General features: G+C 42.2%; 2 protein-coding genes across 23 annotated transcripts in view; one reads left to right on the top strand and one right to left on the bottom strand.

The window, feature by feature from the left end:
• Positions 1 to 623: 623 nt before the first annotated feature.
• Positions 624 to 21,667, bottom strand: Lyrm1 (LYR motif containing 1). 17 transcript variants are annotated; one of them, XM_006508239.4, is made up of 5 exons: positions 21,490 to 21,667; positions 17,072 to 17,269; positions 7,418 to 7,709; positions 3,115 to 3,207; positions 624 to 1,239 (listed from the first exon to the last, which is right to left on the bottom strand). In XM_006508239.4, exons 3-5 carry the CDS (start codon positions 7,574 to 7,576, stop codon positions 1,123 to 1,125), a joined length of 369 nt encoding a protein of 122 aa, XP_006508302.1. In that variant the 5' UTR covers positions 7,577 to 7,709; positions 17,072 to 17,269; positions 21,490 to 21,667; the 3' UTR covers positions 624 to 1,122. The 17 variants fall into 17 exon arrangements, 16 of the variants coding, with proteins under 16 accessions (XP_006508302.1, NP_001272890.1, XP_006508300.1 ...); NM_001285961.2 differs by having other exon boundaries at positions 7,418 to 7,576; positions 21,490 to 21,519; XM_006508237.4 differs by lacking the exon at positions 21,490 to 21,667 and adding an exon at positions 21,134 to 21,220.
• Dcun1d3 (DCN1, defective in cullin neddylation 1, domain containing 3 (S. cerevisiae)) overlaps positions 21,050 to 27,756 on the top strand; it is a 43,173-nt gene continuing 36,466 nt past the window's right edge. The window contains exons 1-2 of one of the 6 annotated variants that reach the window (XM_011241751.1): positions 21,842 to 22,128; positions 22,234 to 22,309. The gene's annotated coding sequence lies outside the window, so the exon portion shown is untranslated. The other 5 variants (XM_011241749.2, XM_011241748.3, NM_001163703.1 and 2 more) reach the window with 5 other exon arrangements.

Raw genomic sequence — 27,756 nt, 5'->3', positions numbered from 1 at the left:
TTGATTCTATTCTATTGATCGACCTGTCTCTGTGCCAGTATCATGCTGTCTTTATCACTATTGCTTTAATAGTATGGCTTGAGGTCAGGGATGGTGATTCCCCCAGAAATTTTTTTTTCTGTTAAGAATTGTTTTCGCTATCCTGGGCTTTTAGTTTTTCCAGATGGTGTTGAGAATTGTTTTTTCCATGTCTGTGAAGAGATTTGTTGGACTTTCCATTGCATAGAATCTGTAGGTTGCTTTTGGTAAGATGGCCATTTTTACTATGTTAATCTTACCAATCCATGAGCATGGAAGATTCCTAAGTTCATCTTAAGTAATCACAGTCTTTAAAATAAGATACACACACACACACACACACACACACACACACACACACACACACACACACACACTCATTTTGTCAAGGAGAAGAAGGGTGTTATACCATATTTCCATTAAAAAGATCACATGATCAGTTGAGTACATGTCTAATTCTAGCACTTAAGAAGCTGAAGCAGGCACAAAGTCAAGGCTAGTCTAGTCTACAAAGAGAATTCTAGGCCAGCAAGTGTTACATTGAAAATCCATGTCTCAAAACAATCCTCTCCACACACTCTCACAAAAATCAACAAAACAACAAATATGATCAATCTAAAGCTGTCCTTTATAAGTGGGTAAATCTGAAAATTACAAGAATCAGGAGACCACAAAAAAGCCTATACAGAAACCAGTTTTAAGCAAATGAAAATAACTTGCGGAAAAACCTCAAGTTTTGGGGAGAAGGGTAGCTTTGGAGCCATGTGAACTTGCAGCAATTAGCTAATCCCTTTGCATCCGATGCACACTGGATGGCAGCCCCAAGAATTCCCTTCAGCCTTCCTCTGTAGGCCGCAGATAGCTCCCAAGGACAACTTCAGTGAAGATGTAAAGTCCATGACCTCTAGGGACAATGTCATAGTTCAAGCAGCAAGCAAGACCCTGAAAAACCTTAGGGATGCCTGCAGCCACATGTCATAGGTTAAGACCAATTTTGGAGGTCTGAAGGTAGTAGTTTTGCTTCTAGTCAAGAAGGATATATTGCCTGGTTTACATTCAAAACTGAGTTGGCTCACCATTCTCAAAAGTAAAGTGTCCTCTTTGTTAGGAAACTTCATCATGAGACTTCAGATACACTGGTTTGGAAAGTTTTCTCAGTTTTTCCTGGGTTTGAAGTCCCCGACCTCGTCGTGCGGTGAGACCCATTGGAGGCAGATGGATCTGAGTGAGAATAATGATATGAAGAATCATTAATCACTAGTGTAGCTTATATTCACCGAGGAGTTACTGTTTTTCAGTGCTAAATCGACCACAGACTCATTACTATTCATATGTCTGAATTCACTGATCTATCCTTATGATAGCCTCTTAAGCCATTTTTTTCTTTATTAAAAATTAATTTATTTATTATGTATACAGCATTCTGCTTGCATGTATACCTGCAGGCAGAAGAGGTACCAGATCTCATTACAGATGGTTGAGCCAGCTGGGAATTGAACTCAGGTCCTCTGGAAGAGCAGCCAGTGCTCTTAACCTCTGAGCCATCTCTCAAGCCCCCCTCCTAAGCCATTTTAAAATAATTTTTATAGATAAAAAAATGGAGGCTCAGAGAAACTGAATACTAGCTTGTTCAAAGTCACACAGGAAGTGGTAGAAAGGGATCTAAAGCCAGATCTGGTTTAGAGCTTGCATCCATCTATTCCACTGTGCCTAGACACAGGAAAAGAAATACAGATCCATTCAGCAAAATGGGCACACAAGGAAGGAAAAAGGGAAAAGGTGCTTGGGTGCGAAGATGTTCAATGCACAATGGGCCAACTCAAATGTTTACTGAGGTAGAAAATGTTTACAGTATGGCTCGCTTACAGTATGGCTCTCATGGCTAATTTTATGAGTAAATCTGATTGACTTTCACTAAGAATCATTTCTGGGTGTATGTGTGAGGGTACTTGGAGATAAGATGAAGTGGTAGATTCAAAAAATTGCCCTCCCCAATGTGGAGGGCCATCCTCCAAACTAGTGGGGCTTGAAAAGAAAAAGGCAAAGGATGAATCCACTTCTTTTGCTTCTTGCTCATCTTATTTGAGTTGAGACATCCCATTTTTTCTGCTTCCACTCTAGATTTCTATCATCAGCCTCTTTGATTCTTAGGCCTTCCAGATCAGGCTGAATTATGTCACTAGCTTTGTCCTGGGTGTTCAGCCTCCATAACTGTGTGATCTGTTTCTATCCATCCATGCATCCATCCATCCATCAATCTATAGCTTCTGATCTCCTTCCTTCCTTCTGTTTCTTGGAGGAACCCTGACTTGTACAATGAGTGCACATTCTTACAATATCATACAATGCAAACATTTAGGATTGAGGCAGAGCTGTATACAAAGATGCTCAGAAGAGATGAAATAAAATCAGTAGGTTAAAAAATATATACCTAGAATCTCATGTATAAAAGAATGTGCGTGAGCTGGGCGTGGTGGCCCATGCCTTTAATCCCAGCATTCAGGAGGCAGAGGCAGGCGGATTTCTGAGTTCAAGCCCAGCCTGGTCTACAGAGCGAGTTCCAGGACAGCCAGGGCTATACAGAGAAATCCTGTCTCGAAAAAACCAAAAAAAAAAAAGTGTGTGTGTGTAAAACTAATATTACCAACTAATATTACCAGGTAAGTCAAAGAGTTGAAAACTGGACATTTTAAAACTACATTGGTCTCTTCCAAAAGGTGAGAATTTTTGACAATTTTCACTTTTTTCTTTCTGTAATCTTTTAATATCTGAACTTTACTTTTTTCGTATCTAAAAAGCTTTCCTTTTATACTAAAGAAAATAAATGCATCTCTATAAAACTATGGGTGAAGGCCCAAAGAGTAGCTTTATATCTAGGAGCTGCTTTCCCCTTCCAGCTTGCGGGAAGCTGCACCAGAAGAGACCAGGCATTATATCCGTGTAGACAGTGGTTTACTGTGACGGGTAGTGGCATGCCAGGATAACGTACTTCCAGCACGCTTCCTCCCATGGCTCTTGCTCCTCTGTGAATGTTAGCCCTCGTGGTACACACCCTTAGAAAGACCTGCACTGCCCAGGGGCGGCGCTCATACTCACAGGGCGTGGATAAGGGATCTGGTAATGCAGTCCAATCTCAATCCGGGCCGTGCATTCAACTATGCATTGTTTAATCAGCTCTGGGTCTGTGAGCTGGTTAAGGGGAAATAAGCGAGACATTTAGTATCTTTCTAATGATATATAAAATATAGAGTTTCTTAAACTCTTTAGTTCACTACCAAGGAAACTCGATATTGGAAAAGGCCTTTCCTATCTTGTTTTCCAGTTAGCCTTCTTATGAATCCTTCCAAGGTTAGTCTATGAATATATAAACCTAAATACAGAGAATTGGCCTTTTAAAAATATTTCTCATTGATTATCTTGTGTGTATAGCGCAGGGAGTGTGCACATCCATTGTACACACACTGTGGTGCGCGCACCGCGTTGGTGTGGAGTTGCTTCTCTCCTTTTGTCTGTCTTTGAGCTCCAGGGATTGAGCTCAGCTCATCCAGCTTGTGCACTGAACACCTTTATCCAGTGAGCCATCTCACTGGCCCTGGTCTCTTCTTATAGAGATAGCTTTATAAGTCTTGCTTTTTCGTTAACATAATTTCAAGCTCTTTTGGTATTCAGACATCAGGAACTACTCTTCCTGAAAATTTACAAAAAAATCAACATCAGGCTTTATTATAATTTAACCACTGTATTATTTATGAGCATTTTGGTTATTTTCAGCCCTTTCCCATTATAAACAATTCTGCTGCTACAGATCTTTATGCAATTTTTTTCTCACATGCTAATGTATCTAAGAGATGAATTCTTACAGCAGAGAAGGTTAAGACAAAGGGGTTATACAGGTTCATACTTTTTTTTTTTTTACAGTATTCCCAAGTTACCTTCTGGAGTTACACCAATTCATGTCTCCATCAACAGTCTGCAAACTAGCATCCCCTCCAACACCAAGTGAGAGAGCTATTCCACACGCTCTCCACACCGACTCTCTTAAGTATTGGCTCTCAAGCTTTCCAATGCTGCAGCAGTTAATACAGTTCCTCATGCTATAGTGACATCCCCACTGTAAAATCATTTTGGTTGCTACTTCATAACTAATTTTACAACATAAATATCTGTGTTTTCCCATGGTCTTAAGTGATGCCCATGAAAAGGTCATTTGATCCCCCAAAGTGGTCATGACCCACAGGCTGAGACCCATTGCTCCACAGAAATCTGGTTTTTCAGCAAAAAGACTGGAGAACGGTTTACCTCATATTTTAAACTATAAATTGCCATGTTCATTAGTATGGGGCAAAAAGGAGTTTTGAAATCCCAAATCACTCAAATTGTGATAATGTATTTTTGAGTAAAAGAATGAAATGTTCACTTTGGGGGAAACACACACACACACAAGGCCAAATCAAGGAGAGAAACTTTCATTCTGAGGATGTAAAAAAACCACAAAACCCAACCAACCAATCAACCAACAACGAACAGTACATGGATCTTCTATCCATTTGTGAGTGCTTCAAAGTAGTTCGAGGATTGCATCAGCTTCAGATGACAACCAAATTGAAGTCTTGGCCCATGTGGCTTGATAATTCCAAGGGAGTTCTTGTCCCTTGGTGCTTCTTGGAGTTCCAGGAACAGCAGCACAGAGAACTGAGCTGAGTCCCTTAGGGCAGAGGCTCAACTCCCTGACCCCTACAGCCTCAGAAGCTAAGTGCTGCTATCGACATTGGGAATGGTTCTCATGTTGCCACTGGCCTGCTTGGGATTCAGAGCAATGAATACGATACCTCTGGATTATTATTCTTAAAGTCTTAGTGCAACTGGGTTATAGTAAACTGTTTCTGTCTACATCAGGAACCTTGGGGAAAGAAAAAGCCTCCTGACAATGATATTGCTAAGAGGGTTGGGGCTTCTTAAACTTCAGCACTCTATCATCTATATAACCTTGGGCTACAGTTCTCCAAATTCAGCTATTCACAGGATGCTGCATGATTTTTTGACATGGACACACCACCCTTGTCTCATCCTTGGCTAGGTCAAAGCTTAAAAATTATTCTAAAATAAATGAAAACCTAATCTTGACTAGTTCTCAGACAATTTTGTCTGCTCAGGTTTACTGGGTATATGCCACAGCCAGGCCATACTCATGGCCCTGACTCATGGAGTCATATCACCGCTTTCAGCTACCAAAGATACCATCTGAACAGAACACCTCTTGAACACCAAAAAGGCATAGAAGAAGCCAGATGAGTGACACGGTTTAAAATAGTGTCTTCTGGATGTGACAGACCTGTTGTATTTGTGAATTCACTGCAGCTGTGTTTGCCTGCATAAGACCCATACCAGACCAAGCAGGCCACATTCCAGCACAGGCAGGAGAGGCAGTCATGAGCCCCATCCCTATCTGAGGAGCTTTTGACAGCTACTGGCTGCTGGAGGAAAGTGAGTCAGTTCTCTTTAAGGGTATGGCCCCTGGAAGGTCAAACACACTCAGGGGGACAGTTCCACACCCACGAGTACATGGGCAGCACAAACTGGACTTGGTGCTTTACTTAAAAAAGTAAAAAAAGAGGGCACGAAGTTGAGGTAGATATGGTGAATCTGGGAAAAGTTTAGGGCTAAATATTGTAAAAATATATTGTGTACATGTATGAAAAAATGTAAAGGTTGGGTGTGGTGGCACATATACACCTTTAATCCCATCACTTAAAACAGGCTAGTGGCTCTCTTGAGTCACAGAACAGCCATGGCTATATACAGTCACTGTATTTAAAACAAATATTAATAATAATAATACAGCCGGGCAGTGGTGGCACACACATTTAATCCCAGCACTTGGGAGGCAGAGGCAGGTGGATTTCTGAGTTCGAGGCCACCCTGGTCTATAGAGTGAGCTCCAGGACAGCCAGGGCTACACAGAGAAACCTTGTCTCAACCCCCTCCCAAAAAAAAAACATTAAAAAAAAACAAAACCAAACACAATAAAGTATGGAGGCTTTGGGGTTCCCAGAAGATTATGAGAGTTTGTCTTAATTTTAATTCCTCTACTTTTTTACTTAACTAAAATATCTCTGAGAGACTATATTTTTATTGTTTATTTAATTTTTAATTTTTAATTTATTTTTTTATATATCCAAATTGTCTGGTCTAGTGTTTAGCACATGGTGGGATACTTTAATAAGGACTAAGAACAAAGAGTTTTACCTAGCAGCAGGTGACAGGAGCTACAGAAGAAACAAGAGGGGAAGGGAGCAGCTAGGGGATCAGGATTAAAAACAGATGACTAGGCTGAGGTGAGTTCCAGCAGGTGGGTGGTCAGAAACAAAGGCTGGGCCAAGGGTGGTGACATATGACTTTAATCCAGGCACTCAGAAGGCAGAGCCAGGGGAACCTATGTGAGTTGGAGGCCAGCCTAGTCTACATAAGTTCTAGGATAGCCAGGACTAAATAGACCCTGTTCAAAAAAAAAACAAAAAAACAAAAAAAGCCCAAAACCAAAGCAAAGCAAAGCAAAGCAAAGCAAAGCAAAGCAAAGCAAAGCAAAGCAAAGCAAAGCAAAGCAAAAGAAAAACAAAAAGAAAGTAACCAAGAGCAGATATTCAAAGTGGCCACAACAGAGGCTGCCCTTTAGCCTGCATGCAAGTGGTGGTAGGCGCTGTAGAGAAACTGCCAGAAAGACACTACATACAGTAGGGAGAAGCAGTGAAGCTAAATTGGAAGAGATCAAGCAGAAGTGGGCAAAGATGAGCCGGGTACCAACAGTCACCTTTCATCCTAGTGCCAAGCAGTTTCCCCAAGGGAAAGCCAGCCAGTGCTGGGTGCTTTGTCAGGATCAAGGGAAGCTGCCTGGTGTGCAGGTGCGTGCTTCTTGCTAAACTAGCTAGTAGAGCCTTGGTTTTTGCAGTACCACTCTGCTGGCCAAAGAGCTTATAACTCAGTTATGGGAGGAGTCCCGAGTCTTTTCTATATTATAAAGTGAGTTTATAACCAGAAGGCTTTGAATGCTTTATGAATAGAGAAAAAGCATTTTACTTCATACTACCCCTGGGAGTGGCTGGTCATCAGGATGTGAGGAACGCTCTCACTGGCATGACTTCTGTCACCTGGCTCCCAGGGTCTGAGGATGCTGAGCCATTTACTGGCTGGACTGAGACCTGGTTGATCCAAAAGAGGGAAACTCCAGCTGGGCTTGACTTTCTAGTACTGGCTAAACTGGCAAGCCTAGCCAAGCTGCATTCTGGGACCTTCCTGGTTCTGGGAGTTGGATGGGTCTTCTTCAGTTAAGGTAAGAAAGAAATGAATAAACACCACATGAAGATTCTCTGTTCCTTGCCATGTCCAGATGGGGCCTACTTACATTTTTGTTTTTCTGGAACAGTGTTCTGGCTTCCTTTAGTATGTACTGTTTTTCTTCGATGGTGTCTTCCATCTGCCCTGATGCTGCCTGCCATTTCCGTGCAAGCCTGAAAATGCTTCGGTAGAGGCAGAGGACTTCTTGTCGGGTTGCTGCTGTCATCTTTAGACCCACCAGAGTAAGAGGAAGAAAATTTACTAAAAATGCAGTTTGACAGTAGACAGATAGGCAGATGTACAGTTTTTGAATCAAGATTTTCAATTAGTCTAGAAATGATTGCTCCTGTTCAACAGATCTGTGGGCAGAGTAGAAACATCAGTGAGATAACTCTTTTGCTCTTTCTCCTCCCATCTTCTCATTTTGTTTTGTTTCTTCAATTTTTTTAAGTCAGGGTTTCTCTTGTTGTAGCCTTGGCTATCCTGGAACTAGTTATATAGACCAGGCAGGCCTTGAACTCACAGAGATCTGCCTGCCTCTGCCTCCTGAGTGCTGGGATTAAAGGCACTTGCCATCTCCACCCAGCCCACCCTCTTGATTTTTTATTTTATTTTATTTTATTTTATTTTATTTTATTTTATTTTATTTTATTTTATTTTTTGAGACAAGGTTTCTCTGTGTAGCTTTGGCTGTCCTGGAACTCACTCTGTAGATCAGGCTGGCCTTGAACTCACAGAGATCCACGTGTCTCTGCCTCCCAAGTGCTGGGATTAAAGGCAACACCTCTATCCGCTATCATCCTTTTGATTTTTAAGACAAGAGTCTTAGAAGTTAGTGCTGTCTGGTCGGGAAAGCCATGCTTAGCCCAAATTGGCTCATGATCCATCCTGCTTCAGCCTCCTGAGTCCTAGAATCACAGACCTTAGCTGGCAGTAATTTGCTGTTTCCTAGGAGTCCCCTTTTGCAAATATGGCAAGATCAAACTTACATTTATTATTTTTTAAAAACCATACCAACCAGAATACCTCAGAAATGATGATTTTAGTTCTGATTCTAGTAAAGGTCCATGGCTGACTTGAATGCCTAGAAGGCATACTTGATTTGTTTTATTGGGACAGGGTCTCACTATGTGGCCATGGGGGATCCACAACTTGTTTTGTTTGTTTTTAGAGGATAGAGTCTCATATAAACCAGACTGGCTTTTAGCTTGATTCTCTTATCTCTACCAACCAAGTAGATAGTATTTGTTACACAGTGCTCACCAGCAGTAGACTGTGTATTTTGAGGGCCTGGAGATGCCAGCCTTTTTGATAGTTTAAGACTAGGTAAGAGGGCCAGGCCTGGTAGCACAGGTCTATTAATCCTAGCACTCAGAAGGCTGAGGCAAGAAGATCATGAGTTCCAGTGACCTCGAAATACATCTTTTAAAAGCAGTAGCATTGGAGCTGGGCATGGTGGCGCACGCCTTTAATCCCAGCACTTGGGAGGCAGAGGCAGGCAGATTTCTGAGTTCGAGGCCAGCCTGGTCTACAGAGTGAGTTCCAGGACAGCCAAGGCTACACAGAGAAACCCTGTCGGGGGGGGGGGGCACTTTTATAATATGAAATCTTAAAGTGATAGTTAACATTTTTGAAACCATGGTTACCATATAAATCAAATAGAAGCAGACTCAAGACTCAGCTTTACCCAGAGGCTGAAAAGTTGTAATTTCTCTTAGTTTAGAAAACATTTCTCAAAACTACCTTCTTGACCAATAAGAATGGTACAAGTGAAGATCTTTTTTAGAAGAGTGTCTAACTCTTCTGACTTTTTTTAGGAAATACTACCAGTGGGTATGCCCAAATGAGAACTGACCAAAGTACACAACTTCAAGCAGTGTCTTTTCTGTAGATTCTTGTTACTTTTATTTTAATAAAGTATTTCAGACACAAAAAGATGGAAAATAACATAATAGCTACATATAATAAGGCTTGAAGGACAAGTTATGGAAATACTTGATTCTCCTGTTGGATCTCTTCCAAAGCAATCGTCCTGGGGGCGGGCAGTATCTCATTAGTTACCCTTGGCTGGCCTAGAGTTCTCTATGTAGACCAGGCTGGCCTTGAAATCACAAAGAACTGCCTCCCTCTATTTCCAGGGTGTTAAGATTAAGGGCATATACCACTGTGCACATTGTCTTTTCCTTGGTTGAAGGTGCCACCATTATGACTGCTGTTTATATTTGACATAAATCCTTTACATTTGTTACACAAAACAGTTTTACAAGCTTAGAACTTCATACATGTTCTACAAGTTGTAGTTTTGTGTCCATTGAATTTGCAATTCGCATTGTCACACTGAGCTCTAGTTCTGACATCACTGCTGCAGATCAATCCACTCTACGGAGATCCTGCTACACGTGTCTACTTTGTTGATGGACATTTTATAACTTGTGGAAAACTACAGTCTACTTTTAAATATATATTTCTATGTGTGAAACTTGAGAGAAAATACCAAGAAGGGGGTACGTGTGTGTGTGTGTGTGTGTGTGTGTGTGTGTGTGTGAGAGAGAGAGAGAGAGAGAGAGAGAGAGAGAGAGAGGGAGAGAGAGAGGGAGAGAGAGAGAGAGAGAGAAGTCCTTAGAGTTCTTAGTCAGCTTTAGAATAACAGCTATATGCTGCCCTAGACAAGAGGACAGGCTGGGAAGACAGATCTGGTGCACATCCATGAACACATCCATGAATCCCGAGGTTTGGTTTTGTTTTCTAAACAGGTTTATCAGGATTGGGAAGGAGGCTCTTCAAAGGCTGCTATTTAGGAACACAATCCATTTCCAACTCCCTACCTGCGGATGGAATGCCTTAGGATGGTCCTTAAGTTTATGAGAACCCCATCTACCAAAGAATGGTAAGAATAGGAGGGGTTTGTATACATATATAGAAATTTCTTCATGGAAGTCACCTTATATAGAGTTTCTTCTTTGAAGTTGACTGCCCCTCTTATTTACCCCTGACCCTGGTAACTTTTCTTGAGCAATAAGGAGTGAAGCAATTTTAACCATTTGAAGAAAAGCTTGAAAGCACTACTTCCCCCATCCAAATCTTAAAGGATTAAAGTTATACACAACAACATCCACAATGCTTCCTAGAAACAATGCTTAAAAGGCATTCATAAAAACCAAGTGAGAACACTGTGGGCAAGAAAGACCCAGATGAGACAATGCTATTTTTCCTGGTAAGGAAACAGGTTTCTGAGATTCAGGCTCTCCCTAAAACTCTATGGTTTCATCTGAAAACATGTGAGTCAGTTCCTGTGAGGGGCAGTGACATCAACTAAGGACTGCTTCCCTTCCCTGTCATCAACAGATGAAACCTCCTTGACTTTCAGATACCAGCAGAGGAAAGCAAAGGTCATATTCAAAACCCAGCAAATTTCTCAAAGCCCGGCTTTAATTGGTTCGCTCTTACTACTTTAAGAACTCTGATCATAAGCTATAACTTGACACACAATACCTGCAATTAGGTTACTCAACGTAATGAGTACTAACAATTGACACTTAATAAGACTATTTTGAAAATACTTTAATTAGTGTGTATCTTGAAGAACTAATCCAGAAAGGAAGATAGGCGGTGATTCTCCAACATCAGGAGACTCAGAAATCCAAGTCGTAAAGACTGCCAGGACTTTTGTACACAAACATGTATAGCCTTTTACATCTAAGTCTTGGAAGAAAAGTCAAGAAGAGAGAAAAATGCATCGTTTGTTGTTTTTCTAGTGGGTTTCTTTCAGTTCTTTGCTGGGGAAACTATTATCTTCTTGTCTTTGGGGTACACACCCATATTTTTCCCTCTTCACTAATTTTCATATTCATTTTACTTTATTTTTTAAGACAAGATCTCACTACACAGCTCTTGAGAGAAAATACAAAGAAAAAAAAAAGAGTCTTAGGTAGACTAGGCTGGCATCAGATTCACAGAGACCTACCTGCCTCTGCTTCCTAAGTTCTGAGATTAAAGGTATGTGCCACGTGCCACAACACCTGACCTGATCTTGCTTTTTGTTTTTTTGATTTTTTTTCAACCTGACCAACCTCTCTATTCATCCTTTAGCTCCTCATGAAAACACAGATGTATCAGAAAACGCTTTACACTTCCTGGGCTCTCCTTAAGCACACATTGGGTTAGGAATGAGCTAATTGATGGTTGTTCTTTATAGGATACGTCACTCAAGTTCTGGTTTGTTAATACCTATTTCCCTCAAATAGGCTCTAGTCTTTACAGGGACAGTTACTACATCTACCTTATTTACTGCTGAATTATCAGCACCTACAAAGGTTATATACTAGGAATTCAACAAGTGTTTCCTGAAAACATGAGAATATCTTATGGTACAGAAAGCTTGAGATCCAAATACTGAATTAGTCACCTGTAAAAAAATTTTTTAAAGTGCTTTTTGGAATTTTCTGTTTGGTCTTAGAAAGCAACTCATTTACTAACGTTGACATTTCCTGAAGGTCTTCTTATCCAAGGGTTTAAGTGGCTTCAAACCAACATTCTTCACAGGATTAATGCAACACAGGCAGCCTTTATCCTTATTTATAGTTGGTCAAAAGTTGATCTTACACTGTAGTGAAGTCTGCTGGGAGCTCCCCTTAGGCAACATAAGGAATAGTCACTGTTCAGAAATCAGAATTTTAGGCCGGGTGTGGTGGCACACCCCTTTAATCCCAGCACTCAGGAGGCAGAGGCAGGTGGATTTCTGAGTTCGAGGCCAGCCTGGTCTACAAAGTGAGTTCCAGGATAGCCAGGGCTATACAGAGAAACCGTGTCTCGAAAAACAAAACAAAACAAAAAAAAACCAAAAACATCAGAACTTTAATCTAAAATGGTCATGAAGTACATTCTTAAGGAATCTTCAAAGTTCTATGGCATTTATTCTGGATCAACACTACTTGAAATATTTGCTCAAAGAAAACACAAGTGTGATGGAAGGAATTGTGACAGGAAGGTGTCTTCTTGAGGCTCTGCCAGTGCCTAGCAAATACAGAAGTGGATGCTCACAGCCATCCACTGGACTGAGCACAGGGTTCCCAATGGAGGAGCTAGAGAAAGTACCCAAGGAGCTGAAGGAGTTTGCAGCCCCATAAGAGGAACAACAATATGAACTAATCAGTATCTCCAGAGCTCCCTGGGACTAAACCACCAACCAAAGAGTATACATGGTGGGACTCATGGCTCCAGCTACATATGCAGCAGAGGATGGCCTAGTTGATCATCAATGGGAGGAAAGGCCCTTGGTCCTGTGAAGGCTCTATGCCCCAGTGCAGGGAAATGCCAGGGCCAGGAAGTGGGAGTGGGTAGTTTGGTGAGCAGGGGGGGGGAGGAGGAGGGGATAAGGAGAGAAGGTTTTCAGAGGGAGACCATGAAAGGGGTTAACAATTGAAATATAAAGAAAATATCTAATAAAGTAAAAAAAAGTTGTACTGCCTGCATAAGCAGAGTACTATGATGAAACTTATTATATTTTATAATAGACTGGCACATTTTGCTGCTAGTATGTTTTGCCCTCTGGTCCTCAGTTGAGAGAGGTCCCTAATGCAGATATCTCAAAATTTGATTGTGGAGGTGATTTTAGATACACAATACTGATATTTATCAGCTGTCATTACTTTAATGTATATTGGAATGACCCATCAAACCCATGATTCTGATTTTGTTGTAATGTAGGATTGGCTATGAATAATGTATTCAGAAAATTTCTATCCAGTGCATGATGCTCATACTTGTAATCCCGACACTCAGAAGGCTAAAGTAGAAGGGCTGTTACAAGTCTGGGACCAGCCTGATCTACAAAATGAATACCATGTCAGCCAAAGGTATATAGCAAGACCCTGCTTCACTGTCAAGCCTATGCTTGTCTTGGCTGATCCTTCTACTCAGAATGCTTCTTTTCTACTTGTCATTTCTCCTACTAAAAGAGGTACCTATATACTACCAAATTTTTCCAGAGCACTCTCTCCCCAGGGCCTAGAACAAGCCATCTATTGCTCTTTTGCAGTTATTTTGAATCTTTTTCTTTCTAGATTTTTCTGCATAACTCCTGGAGAGCAGGAACTTTGTCCTATTCATTATGTAACAACAACAACCACCACCACCACAACAGCTACATTTGCTTTGAATTTACCATGGGCTGCAAACTCTGCAAGGTACTTTACATAGAACTGTAAACATCACAGCAATTCAGTGTGCTGCTTCTATTCTCATTTTACAGAGAGACCTGATGTAAAGAGAAATTAGGAAGTGTGTCCACAGTCACAATGCTAGAAATAGGCAGGGCTGGTATTCAAACACTACAATCTGGAGTCAGAGCCCAAGTTGCTAGCAACTAAATACATTGCTTGATCTCAATAAATGTTGTTTAATATCTGTTGCATGCTTTAAAGAGCTTAATCATTAGAACAAAGGAAGTGAAATAATTCCATTAAAAGAAGCCATGGAACTTTATTTTCTTCCCATACAAAGAGCCATGGAAGTATTTTGCACCTTGGTATGCTTTATAAAATCCCCACCTGCCCTTCTTCAAAAAGCATTTTATATACAAGAACCCTTAAAGGAGGCTGTGTACCTAATTGGAATGCGTTTTTCTTTCAGTTCTCTGTGGTAACCCCTCTGACTTCCAGGGGAGCTGACACCAGAACAAGATGAGGAAGAGAGAGATTGCATTGTTATACCCTGCAGGTTTTAAGTCCCCTCTGCCAAGCATCCCATAGATTGATCCCCTCATCATTTATTGGACATGCCTATCACATTCAAGACCATGAAGGTCTGGGGATATTTTACCTTCTAATATCAGAGGCAGACAACATACAAGAAAACCAAGGAATTTCACAGTCATGTATTCTGAGTGAAATGAACAGAAATGGGAGATATTGAGGGGGAGGTCGTATATTTGACTGGAGTTCTGATTGGCAATGATGCAGACTAATAATGGGAAGCTAAAGGGAGAGTGGTACAGGGAAGAAGGCAGCAGGAGCAAAGCTGGGGCAGGCCAAGAGCAGAGTTGAATGCAAGTGAGGACATGTCAGAGAGGCCACAGGTCAACACAGTGATGGTAATCTTTGGAAAGCTCACTGAAACATGAACATTTAAGAAAAAAATATATATGCATGCTGAGTGGTGATAGTATATGCCCTTAATTCCACCACTTAGGAGGCACAGGCAGTTGGATCTCTGTGAGTTTGAGGCCAGCCTGGTCTACAAATTGAGTCCAGGAGAGCCAGTGTACACCCAAGTGTATGTATGAGTGCAGAAGCCTGAGGAGATATGAAGAGGAATTGGGTCCCCAGAAATGGAGCTATAAATGGTCCTGCATCACCATGTGGGTGCTGGTAACCAAACCTGGGTTCTTTAAAAGAACAGTAACTGCTTTTAACCCCTAAGCCATTTCTCCAGTTCCCATTTAGGAGTTTAAAAGACAATTCCCTTTCCATAGATGAAGTTTACAGAAGCATGACTCTAGTCTCAAGAATGTCAAAATTCCAGCTGCTGTACTCTCTTGAGGCTTTGTTTTCTCCTCAACAAAAATTTCTGCAGCATAAAAAGAAGGGACAGAAGGGAGGAATCCATTCCATTCCCTTTAAGGAATACCTGAAGTTGGGATATAATTTCTTGTTATAGCTCCCTAGAGTCAAAATTTCCCTCTCAAGTACTCCATGATTTGGGGTAAGGATGGGAAAGTCTGTGAAAGCATCCAGACAAAAATCAGTCCTGCTGCCCTGTCTTTTTAGCTATGACACCCTTCTTGCCTTGAAAGTCCTCAAGTCACACAACCAGAATACACTTTCTTTGCCCACCTATTGCTTCTCTGTCTATTCCTTAGCCTACTATCGGAGCATCTTTCTAGTGCAGGGACTATGGCAGTGTTCCTGTGTACATCCATAGCATCTCTACCTTACCCCTACTTATCATACTCAAATTTCCTCTTTGAAGTCTTAAAGGTTGACTTTATTACATTTTATTTATTGTGTATATATGTATCATACCAATGTGTGCAACTGAAGGTGAGAGTGCAACTGAAGGTGAGAGGACAACGTGACAAGAGGTCAAGCCTGACAACCTGAGTTTGATCCCTGGAACTCAATTCAAAGTGAAAGGAGAGAACTGACTCTACAAAGTTGTCTTCTGACATCCACACATGTACTAAGGCCACATGTAGTGGTTATTCCTGGTTGCCAACTTGACTATAACTGGAATGAACTACAATCCAGAATTGGAAGGATCATCTGTGATCCTGATCTTGAGGCTGGGAGATACAAGTTTCTGACCTGGATCTTGGCATGGAGATTTTGAGGCATAGTGGCTATGAATCCCAGGGGACGAAGGCAAGGATACCTCTGAGTTCAAGGTCATCTGGGACAAAGCAAGTCCCAGATCCAGGCATGGTGGTACACACCTTTAATCTGGGACACACCTTCTGCTGGTGACCACATAAGGACGTTGGCAGAAGGAAGATTCTTTCTTCTTTGCCTGCTTGCTTTGTGGGACTGAGCAAGTGCTAGACCCTTGAACTTCCATTCACAGCTGCTGCTGACCACTGTTGGGAGTTGGACTACAGACTGTAAGTCAACAAATTTCCTTACTATGTAGAGACTACCCATATGTTTTGTGACTCTTGAGGCTATCCTGGCCTAAATAACAAGTTCCAGGACAGCCAGCACTGCATAAAGGTCCTGTCTCAAACGAAGCAAACCAGCATCTTGTTTCCCCAAATGACAAGTGCATTAAATTATAGTTTTCTGGATTGGTTTTAAAGCTAGATCATTGGATTCAATGTATCTTAGTCCCCAAAATGATTAGTTTTCAAGAGAAAAATACAAAGTGGATTTTTTTGTTTTTTTGTTTGTTTTTGAGACACGGTTTCTCTGTGTAGCCCTGGCTGTCTTGGAACTCATTCTGTAGACCAAGCTGTCCTTGAACTCAGAGATCTACTTGTCTCTGCCTCTTAAGTGCTGGGATTAAAGGAGTGTGCTAACACTGTTTTAAAAGTGAATTTTAACAAAAGATTCAGGGCACTGAAAACAACTCTGTGCTGTTTTGGGGAGACTTATGGTTCAAAGAGAGCTCTTTAAGACTCAAACCTATGACACAGTCCTCACTTCTTTTAAGGCCAGTAATAGTTTGTCCACTAGCCCAAAAGGCCCTACTTCTGGGAAGATTAGAATTAATGAAATGGAAAACCATTTTTTGTTTTTCTCTTGAAAACTAATCATTTTGGGGACTAAGATACATTGAATCCAATGATCTAGCTTTAAAACCAATCCAGAAAACTATAATTTAATGCACTTGTCATTTGGGGAAACAAGATGCTGGTTTGCTTCGTTTGAGACAGGACCTTTTATGTAGTGCTGGCTGTCCTGGAACTTGCTATTTAGACCAGGATAGCCTCAAACTCAAAACTCAAAGAGATTCTCCTGCATCTGCCTGCCTCCCAAGTGTTGGGATCAAAGGTAAGATGCCACTCCCAGCCTTGAAATGATTTTGATAATGCACAAATAATCATGTTCACTGGGCTCAGCCTGTGGCTCAGTTTCTCAGAGTGCCGAGAGTTTCTTCTTTGGCAGCCCTAGGAATTAAACAAACAAGGCATACACTTCAACAATGAACAATATCCCCTACTCATCCTTTTCCTTTTCATTTTGAGATAGGGTCTCATGAAGTTGGCTCAAAGTGGCTTTGAACTTACTCTATTATCCAAGAAGAGCCTTGAACTTTTGATCCTCAGGAGCAGCTGGGATTACAGGTTTGTACCATGAAGCTTCACTCCTAATTCAGGTTCTTAAAAGGTAATATGCAGCCACAGAACAGTTTTCAGAGTTGTAAGGATTATTCATGAGATATTTCATTAAAATACTGAGCACTAGGAAGTAAAGGTGTACTTTACCTGAAAAGGAGGAAATGAGAATAGTGAGCCTTTTATCTATGGTTATCTTTGTCTGCAGAGAATGGAAAAGTATGTAGCCTGTGGTTGAGGTTGTTGCTTTGTGGTAGTAATGGATTTTCCTAAAGCTATTTCCCTCTGATCATTACTAATCCCTGTACAGTAAAGGGCTATTGTTCTTCAGTATAAGTAAATAACCCTGCTGGAGACACTGCTTATCTTCAGACCACAATGCATGCTTCTTACTGGAAATGTTAACACAGGTGCCAGCACTGAAGCACGACAAAGCTTTCCTTCCTATGTCTCGTGTCTCTTCTTTATCTCTCGCTAACTCTATACTATTGGTGCTCTTTTCTCCTAGAGCTATTCTATCTAGTCCCTGCTTTTTGTCAGACACTGGCTGGTACTCTAAATGATTTTATTGTCACAACAACTGAACAATCTTCAAGTGAAACTGTGCCCTACAGATTCCTGGTCTCTTAGTTTCCATTCCCTAGACACACACACACACACACACACACACACACACACACACACACAATTTCCTGTCCTAGATTTTTCTGGTTATTAGAATCTGAAGAGGGAAGTAGTACCACAGTTGTGCAATTCTCAGGATACACTCATTCAGTATATTTCATACCACAATGATTCTCTGAAACAGCATTTGTTTTATGCCAAAAAAAGACCAAAAAAGCCCAAAACCCAAAAAACCCCAACTTAAACCAAAAAACCCAAGAATGAAAGATGGACCCAGGAAAAGATTCTGAAACATGGGATGTTTCATCAGAACAAAGGGGCAATCTAAAACACCAATACTAGAAAGATTTCTAAAGTAACTATTCAAAGCAAAGCAATAGGAGGCAAACACGTATCCTAAACATAGATGCTCCTTAACTTGCAGACAGTGCTAGGTTGTGATAGTCTCCTAAACTAAAATCATCTTAAATGGAAAATGTATTTAACACAGTTAATCCATTCAATATCACTGCCTAGCAGCACAGTACACTTACTGTAAAGTCTTGGTTCTATTTGTTTGTTTGTCTTTTGAGACAGGGTCTCACTATTTAGCTTTTGGCTGCCCTGAAACTTTGAATACAACTTACAGAAATCCTCTTGCCTACAAAAGTTAGCCAGAGATGCTCAAAACCAGTTATCCAAAGTCAGGTGTGTGACAGATATAAGGGAGAAACTGGGAACAAGCCAATGGTAGAGACGACAATTCTCCAGCAAGAATCTTCGCCCCTTCAGAGCAAGTAGGAAAGTCAGAGAGCCCACACACTAAATTCCTCCTTTGTGACATCTTGTAAGAAACTAGATTAGAAAGTTGCACAAAGTCTTAGGTGGACATTGGGTGTGTCCTGCCACACCTTTATTCCCAGCTCTGGGGAGTTCAAGGCCAGATTTTTACAGATCAAATTCTAGGACAGTCATGGCTACAAAGAGAAACACTTTTGTTTCAGAAGAACAAAAACAAACAAGGTTTTGGTGACAACACTGGTCACAGCTGGAGATCTCTTGCATTTGACTTTACAGCCAACTATTTGAAAGACAACAGCATTTTGCACCAGGGACCTGTTTTTAGAACATTCTCCAAGGACTCTCTAGTTACCAACTGAGGAATTTTATTTATCAGTCCAAATGGCTCCTCACTAGCCTGTCCCAAGAGCAGAAACAATGATTGTCTGGCTTTACGAGTGAGGAATGATTGGCACTCAGAGAGGCCTTAATTTTTTTTTTTTCAGTGTTTCAATCCAACATTGAACAAAAGAACAGTTTATGGTAAAACTCTTCTGTCTGATTTACCCAACAGGGCAGAGACCAGCCACATGCAGCTACTGAACATCTGGAATATGTGTCTAAGAACTGTTATTTAAACTTAGTCACATGTGTTAAGTAGCTACATACAGACAGCAAGGTTCTCAGGTCAATTACAAATCAAATGTCAGCTTGGGAGTGGGTGTGAGGGGAGATGCTTATGGCTCACTTGGGGCATAAGCCACAAACAAAGGATAAGCAACTCTGCAGTTTCAGCTGTGTAGGATTCTAGGAACCTCAGACTGGTGTTGCCAGACTGTCCGATTTTCCTAATGAAGCCAAAAATCTGGATTCTGATGTTCAATTTTTAAAAACTGGCAAGCATAGTCTAAGAAAGAAGAATTTAAATCATGCTGCGGGCTGAACACTATGCTTGCAGGCATTATCTGTCTTGCCAGCTTGCAACTTTTAATCTAGGCCAACCCTATCAATTCGAAGAACAGGACCTTTTCCAAGGCCACCCAGCAGATCCAAGAATGAAACCCAGCCCTTCAGATACCCTTTTCATTGAGATTCACTATGTGAGTGGCATCGGTAGCAGCAGGGACAAAACTCCTTTTGTAAGAATTCCAAGGCTGAGATGGGTGTGGTCGTGCACACCTTTTAATTCCAGCCCTCCAGACAGGGAGGCAGAGACAGGTGGATCTCTTGAGTTTGAGGCTAGCTCGGTCTATAACACATGAGAAAGAAAACATGCACAATCACACAACAAACCAAACAAGAATTCCAGGGCTGGTATCGTATAAGGTGTTCCTACGAAGATATGACAAAATAGATCCCAATGGGCTCATGTAAACCAACATTTATCAAGGAAATCAGGAGTGCACACACATTCTTGTACACCAAGTCCAAAAGCTTTGACAGCTGGGAGAGCAGGAAGAGATTTGAGGCCCTCAAAAGGTGACTCTCACTGATTGTGAGGGTGGATACTATTGTTTAACGATATTAAGGGGGACTCCTTATTTTTGAGGTGTTCTTATTGAGCTTCCTACTGGCTTGTACCCTTCTTGGTGGTCTCTAAATGTGAGATCTAAAGAATTTGGGGCTCTTTCTCATCTACTACCTATTCCAGGGTCTAGGAATAAACCCCACATTTATTATCTCCAACCATGACTTGTCTTCCAGCTTGTCCGTCTCATTTCTGGACATCTTCATGGGCTGTAAAATGACTCTGGACATACGTTCCAGAGAGCATAGGAGATTCCTTCCCAAACTGTTTTCTCTAGAGAAACATCTTTGGTTTCACATTCTCCCATACATTTCGTATCCAGTTCAGCATTCAGTCTGGAATGCTCAAGCTCCCAAATACATTATGAATCAATTCTCTTAATTTCCATGTTTCCACCACTGTCATCTCTCATGGCCTTAGCAACAGCCCTTTAACTACCTTCTTTTATCCAGCAGCAATTTTTTTAAATGTAAATTAAGGTTTGGTCATTCATTACACTTCAGGGAAGTAATACAAAGGCCAAAACCTTGCTATTTCTGCAACTCCAAGACTTCTTTCTCGTCTGCCTTTTGTTTAAAATGTTACCCACAAGGCAGTTCCTTCTCCCATTCTCTTTTCCTCTTAAACCTGGAAGAGGCCTTCTCACCACACCATTCAGCTTCTGGGGCAGCTGCTATTCTCTGCATTCATTTACTTATTAATGAAAAGTTCAGAAACAAGACTTCCTTCATTTTGTCATTTGCTCATCTTAGTAATGAAACTAGCCTTCATCATCACCTGAAGTCTGATTCCTACATCCGGGATCGTTTGGGTGGCCTTTCTCAAGGCCAGCACCTCTCCAGCCTCCTACAACTGCCCCGTCGCCTTCCATTTATAATCGAAAAGTCTGAAGGGTCCCAGGCAGGATCTCTCCCACGTGCCAGTTCCCTTAGGCAGGTCTCCCGAGGCCAGCAGCGATGACACCAGTCGCCCTCGCGAGGCTGGGGTCATACAGGCGCGTCTCCTAGCAACCCCACACCGGCATCTCATCCCTGGCCCTGGGAAGCCAACCCCTTTCCCCAGTCCCCCGCGACTGGAGCCGGCGTCTCCATCCTTACACTCACTCAGCGTCACTCCTGCTTTTCCCCACCCACAGGAGCCGGCTGGGAAGAGGCGGTGCCAGGAGCTCTGCCGAGCCTTGGCCACACCGGGCTGTATCCAGCAGGTCCAGTAGGCCAGGCCGGGCCAAACCACCGGGCGGACCGCTGTGTTAGCATGAGGCCCAGGTTAGAGGTCGTCTCAAACCTCCTGAAACTTCCAGATTTAGCCGACTCCCCGCCGCACTCAACAACTGAGCTAACCTCCCTCTCCTCCAGCCTTCCCTTTCACCCTTTCGTTATCCCCTTGCCCCATTTCTAGTCAGAAAATGGCCTGGCCCAGCTCCTAGCCCACCCTCCGCCGCTCCCCGCCTTGCCCTTACTTGGAGACGGCTTCGGACGTCCTCGCGTACGTCGTGACGTCACCCTCCTCGTTCCTGTCCCCGCCCCTCTCCCATTCTCTCCCTCCTCGAGCCAGCGGCCGGCGGGGTTACCGGAAGTGATGATGCAGGAGGCAATGGAGGGGGCGGGGCTTCGGGGCGGCCGCCGCCGGTGGGCTGCAGATGAGGAGGAGGCGGCGGCCGCGGTGGCAGAAAAGGCGGCGGCGGCGGGGGTAGGGAGCCTGGAAACGCAAGCGGGGATGGTAGGTAGTTTGGACCCGCCGGGCCGCCGTCGTTTCCAGAAAGGGTTTGACTGGAGGAACCTCTGGAGCAGCTGTGAGTTTGGAGGGGGGGAGTTGAGGAAAAGGGGGGAGCGTTGAGAGATGAAGGGGCGGGGGTTCGGTTCCTTCGAGAAAGGGGGTGGTGGTGGAAAGGGAGGAGTGCATATCAGCGCCTTGTCTGGACTGGTCCCTCTGGAAGAAGAGGCTGTGAGGGGAGCCTGTGGCTTGTCAAGCGCAAGGCTCCGAAAACTTACCTACTGTCCCTGCCTGTCCATCGCCAGCACCCCTCAATCCCGGGCCTGGGGACCTGGGGCTGTAGATCCCCGGGGAGGGTCTGCAGACTCTGAGCTGAAAGTCCAGGGTAAGAGCCGTGAGGTAGGAGCCCAAGGGGGAGGTGGTGGGTGAATCTGCAGCTCCCTCCCTGATTTTTCTCCCCACCCCCATCCTTTTCTGTAATCGTTAACAGCTCTGGAATTAAGGGGCTCAGACCTGAAGGCCTTTCAGTGCACCTTTGCTATAAACGATAACCATCTGTGCCTGAGGTAATGGGGCTGGAGGGTTTGCCTATATCCTGTTTAGGAAGTGGGACGGGATGACAAATGTATTGTTTTTTCCATCCCCATCTCTTATCTCCCCTCATACACACCTCTGTTTCATACTTTAATTCTCTGTGGTTAAGTGGCAGTCGTGGACACCCTCTCCCCTTTGTGGCACTTAGTACCTCAGCTACCTCTTTTGAATTTGGTGTTCAGCCTCTATCCCAGCTCCTAACTGCAAGCTTTGTAGTACTTCAGTTATGGTCTGTGTCACATTGGGGAGTACCTCACAACGCCGCCTGGCTCCCGATTATAATGAACATTTTCTTTTATGAATACTAGAATTCCAGAGCTCTTCCAAGGCATCATAAGTGGCTTCATAGCCCAGGAATCAAGGTCTCTCGCTCTAAATACTTTATATGTGAGGAATTTACATGTTGTCAACTCTTTCCAAAAATGATTTGATGTTAGGCTAATTCTGGATTTCTGTGTTTCTCTCCACCCACACTTCATGATGCACTTCAGAGAACAGAAAACCCTATATTACTGTTTTTGTTTCTACAGTTGGACAATAGCTCTTTTATGCCTGTCTCGATTTGTATGTCTTACAATCAGCTTGATTTTTTTATCTTATTTAGCCGATGCCTTGTGTATAGGTGGTCGTAGAAGAGACAGTGTGATATGTGCTTATGCTTTTAGCAAAACACAGTGCATAATGGGTATAGAAATGTCTGAAAAAAAAGAAAGACTGATTGGAAAGAACTCTCTCATATTGTTTAAAAAACAAACAAACAAACAAACACCCCATCATGAGTAAGTAGTGCCTCTTCTAGGCTGTCAGAGATTCCAGAGTGAAGTGTTAATGAATCTTGTTTTGGTGTTGATACATTTTAAAAGAAGAAATTCTCTGTTAATTATGGAACTGTCTTTTAAGAAACTTTATGCGTTAAGAAAGAGTGCGAGATTTTAGGGGTCCTTTGACTAGAAAGTGCAAACGTGTTGCTCTTTAACTGAATTTGTTGTGCAGTATCACTAGGCTTATCATAGCAGATGTTCTGATGGTGGGAAGAGAGTCCCATCGCATTTATCAGGGCCCGATAAAACAGAAGACTTGACGCCTTGATTGTACAAGTAATGATGTTTATTACAGAAATATAGCAGAAGAGTTACTGCTAGCTGTCTCACTTTAATTCATTTGGAACCTAGTTTGTCATTCAATGACAAGTCCAAAATTCATTCAAACTGCTATTAAAGTGCTAGCCAGTGTTTCAGACAGTGAGTGTACAAAGGTGAACACAAGCAAAAAGGGTCCTCTCTCAAGGAGTTTATCAGAGTGGGAGGTGAGGACAGAAATGATAAATCAGCAAATCTGATTTTGATTGTCAGCAAATCTGATCTTGATTGAATGCTGGAGAAAAATGAGTGATAGGCTAGAGTGTGTGCCTGGAACGCAATGGAGGGAGACCTTCCTGCTTAAACAGAACTTTAAACGAAAAGGAGCCAGCCATGCAGAGATGAAGGGAGAACTCTTGGAGGTTTAGGGAACAGCTTGTGCAGAAACTCACTGGAATGAACTTGGCAAGTTCTAGGGACAAGAGAGTGGGGGTGGGGTGTAGATTTAGGGAGTAAAAAGTTGAAAGAAATAGGGTCAGAAGAGTAGAGTTGGGGCTTATTAGTTAGACGAAAGAAAGATGAGTAAGGAGGAGGAGAAACAGAAAGAGTCCTTTTGGTTCATTCTGTTGCCCTTCCTAGAGCATTTATGATTATTTTTGCACGTTCTTTTGGACTGTTAGAGACAAAGGGAGCTCACCTAGCTGAGAGGAGAGGGCATACCTGGTCCCGTAAAATATTTTGCTGTATATGCATAGTAAGTACTTTGAATGTGTCCTATATCTTCCATCTCCGTGTAAACTTAAGGGTAAAGAACTGGGCATGTGTTAATTCTGCTGATGACCATCCAAAGCTGAGCTTCTTTCTTTCTTTCTTTCTTTCTTTTCTTTTCTTTTTTTTTTTTTTTTTTTTTTTTTTTTTTGCTTTGGCCAGGCAGCATTTGTGTTGCAATAGTTCTGCACTTGCCTTGGCCTCCTAGTGAGTAATAATATTCCACTGAGAGGTAGGTTGGTACTAAAAGTTCACTCTGGATTACATTAGATAAGGACTATTGTGGGGCCCATTTCCATTCTGTCACCATCTTTGGGTTGGCAGTAACTCGGGTGTCACTACTTTTGCCTTCCGTTGGGGGCATTCATCTCCAGTTCAACCTTATGTTCAACAGAGAGGCCTTATCAATATATCGCTTGGATTTGGCCCTCTTGTGCTGTATCACATTAGGCGAAGATGAAATAGTATTTTTCTTCCCTTCTCAACCTCACAAAAGTGACTGTAGCATTCTTTGAATCAGTCTTTTGAGCTGTGTATTTGAGAGGCATAACTGTTGCTTAGACAGTTTATAGTAAACCCAGTCTTAAAATGTTACATGAAACCTTTTGGTGTTTGGTAAAGACAAATCAGAAACAGTAGCCCCGTCTCTTGGGTTATGTTTTAGTACTTTACTGCTACCTGAAAGTGGCTCTTCAGAACTGGGTGGAGCTTTCTGGGTTGTCCTGGGGTAAGGGAGGATGCAGCCTGTTTGAATGCAAACAGCAGATCTTAGTTTGCAGGTAACTGACTAGTGTGAACTCTTAGGACTTGGCATGTATTAAACAGCTTGGCCTTGACTTTGTGTGTTATTACTGGGCAGACAGTGCTCTATTTGGTGTTAAGCAGTCTACTATCCCTCTTCATGTCAATGATTTATTACAATTCAAGTACAAAAATATCATCTAGGCTGACATTTCATCAGCTAGTTTGTAGGGGATAGAGATGTGAGTGGGGGTGGGAGTGTTGGGGGGTGGGGAACTTGAACATGTTGAGAAGCCCTTAAAACCGTACATCGACTGCTAATTGTGTTTGGGAAATGAATCTAAATCTAAGTGAATTTGGAGTCTTGGAGCTGAAGTGGCCTTTTGACCTAAGGTGCCAGTCAGTTTGTTTCTTAGGGTTTGGGGAACTTTGAGCACATTCTAATTAAAGGTGAAAACCCAAAGAACCAGTTGGTGCCACCTGCCCTTGGAATTGTGGGCAGGTTGTTTTTCATTTCAGTAGCTGGTTTAAAGTTAATCTGATTTTACTACTGTCTTGATATGCGTTCTGTAGTGAGGAGAGTTGATTGTACACTGACTGCCAGTTGTTTTGAGGTGAAGAAGTAGTAACTCAGATCGAAACAGTGGTAATTATGTGGTAACTCCTGTTTCCCTAACTCTTGATAACTTATAATTACTCTTTGTGTCTGTTTACAGACATTCATACCAGTGTACCAGAATGAGATCTTCCTAATGTTGGCACAGTGTTTTGGGTTCTTTCCCTAACAGGCCAGGTTGATTGAGTTAATGTTCTTCAGTTCAAATCTAGTTTCACTAGTTCTTGTATCTATTTTCTTGGGCAATGGAAGATTTTATTTTTTAGGGGGTCAGAAGGAGATGGGGATAACACCAAAAAGTGATGCAAACTGATTCTTTGGAGTTATACTATACTAAAAGAGGAAAAATGCCCAGGATATATGCAGATGAGATCTTATTTAAACACCATACATTGGAACTTGTAGATGATGAACTCTGCTTCCTTGAGAGTTTGTCCTTGCCTAAGTCTAAGTTGTGAGTTGAAATGTTGGGTTTGGGGCTGAGATACAGCATAGGGACCTAGGTTGTACAGCATGTAAGCATCACTTGGTAAGCATCATCATGTGTCCCTGTCCCATCCCTGTCCAGTTCCTGTCCTGCTGCCTTCCCCCATCATCCCATTGTGCATTGCTGAGCCTTCAACCTCAGTACCTGGTAACTGTGCTGACACTGAAACCTTTAAATCTAGCCCAGCTCTGACTGACAGAGCTCTGATGGCACTCTGCAGGGAGCAGGACTTGGTTTTCAGGGAGCTCTTGTAGCCATTGTTGCTCTTTGTGTTAGTCCAGGAGATAGTGTGTTGGGGAGATCTGCCCTGTTTTAGTACTCACAGCATTTACTGTATTGAAAGCAGTTCACCAGATGGTGGTGGCACACGCCTTTAATCCAGGCAGAGGCAGGCAGATTTCTGAGTTCAAGGCCAGCCTGGTCTACAAAGTGAGTTCCAGGACTGCCAGGGCTACACAGAGAAACCCTGTCTTGAAAATAAAAACAAAAACAAAACAAAAATGCAGTTAGTTCTACTCATTGTAGTATGGGAAGTAGCAAGAAAAACTCAGACCCCTTAGAATATCTGGTGTAGCTCTGAAACACTGTAGAGACCAGGCTGTCCTGGACCTCACAGGGATCTGCCTGCCTCTGCCTCTGCCTCTGAATTGAAAACACACACACACACACACACAAAACCACAAAAAAACAAAACAAAACAAAAAAACAAAACATGTACCTCATGGCCACCATACCCCCTCCTCTTTTTTTTTTTTTTTTCTAAGCCAAAGTTTGAGGAACCCTCCTGAGGCAGAAGTATTCTTGCAACAGAAATGAGGACATTTTCTTTCTTTCATTTTTTTTTCCTTACCCCAATACATCATTTTACCAACTCTTTAATTCTTTGAGAATCCTTTACTGTGGCACATGTAAAGCAGTGATTTGATAATGGAATGAGAGTGCCCTAGTGTAGCGGAGGTTGAGGATGCTTTCTAGGGAGAGCTGAAGTCTTCTCCAGAGTGTTTTCTGAAGGGACCCATTTACATCCAAATAGGAGTGGAGACTTCAGTACCCTGAGTGCTTTCAGTTTTCTGAGACAAGGTCTTCATATGTAGTCAGGCTGGCCTCAAACTCAATATCTCCTCTCATCTTCCAAAATGGTTTTGGGATTATATAGTATCACCATGCCTTGCTTCTCAACTCTTTGATAACTAGTGGGCATGAGTTAATAATAGCTGTGCAAAGTCCTGAATTGTATATAATTGCCTTTCCAATGACCTGCTATAGCATCAGAACAGGAAAGTTCAAGTATGCCCATTGATAGAGCAATTTCATGTAAATAACTACAGTAGTTACATAAGCCATCTTTTTATATTAAGCAGATTTGGCTTCGATTAAGCAGTTGCTCTTGTACTCAGAAGGCTGAGGCAGGAGTGCTGCAAGTTAGAGTCCAACTTGGACTACATAGTCAGTAGTCAGTACCAGGCCAGGTAGAACAATAAGATACCTTTATTTCAAACAAAACAAAATCACATGAATCCACCTTCAAGTCCTATACTTGTCGTTCTACACTCAGGTTGAGGCAGGAGGATCAAGAAGTTAGGGGCATCCTCAGCTACACAGAACTTTTGAGGCAACCCTGGGCTATATGAAAAGAAATCCTATCACAAAAAGCCAAACAGCTTTCCACCCCCTTCACACTACACTTGCTTTATATCTACTTGATGCTGTTTAAACAAGAGGAGAAAA

The sequence above is a fragment of the Mus musculus genome, chromosome 7, assembly GCF_000001635.26.
Source record: "Mus musculus strain C57BL/6J chromosome 7, GRCm38.p6 C57BL/6J".
NCBI lineage: Eukaryota > Metazoa > Chordata > Mammalia > Rodentia > Muridae > Mus > Mus musculus.
Note: the sequence above shows the minus strand (reverse complement) of the source record. Positions and strands in the feature narration are given on the sequence as shown.

Excerpts from the sequence above, each read along its gene's own strand:
- Lyrm1 (XM_006508239.4), bottom strand. The coding sequence starts at position 7,576 with ATGACAGCAGCAACCCGACAAGAAGTCCTCTGCCTCTACCGAAGCATT. Across the intron at positions 3,208-7,417 it reads TGTTCCAGAAAAACAAAAAT|CTCACAGACCCAGAGCTGAT; the intron begins GTAAGTAGGCCC and ends CCCCTTAACCAG. Across the intron at positions 1,240-3,114 it reads AGATCCCTTATCCACGCCCT|ATCCATCTGCCTCCAATGGG; the intron begins GTGAGTATGAGC and ends ATTCTCACTCAG.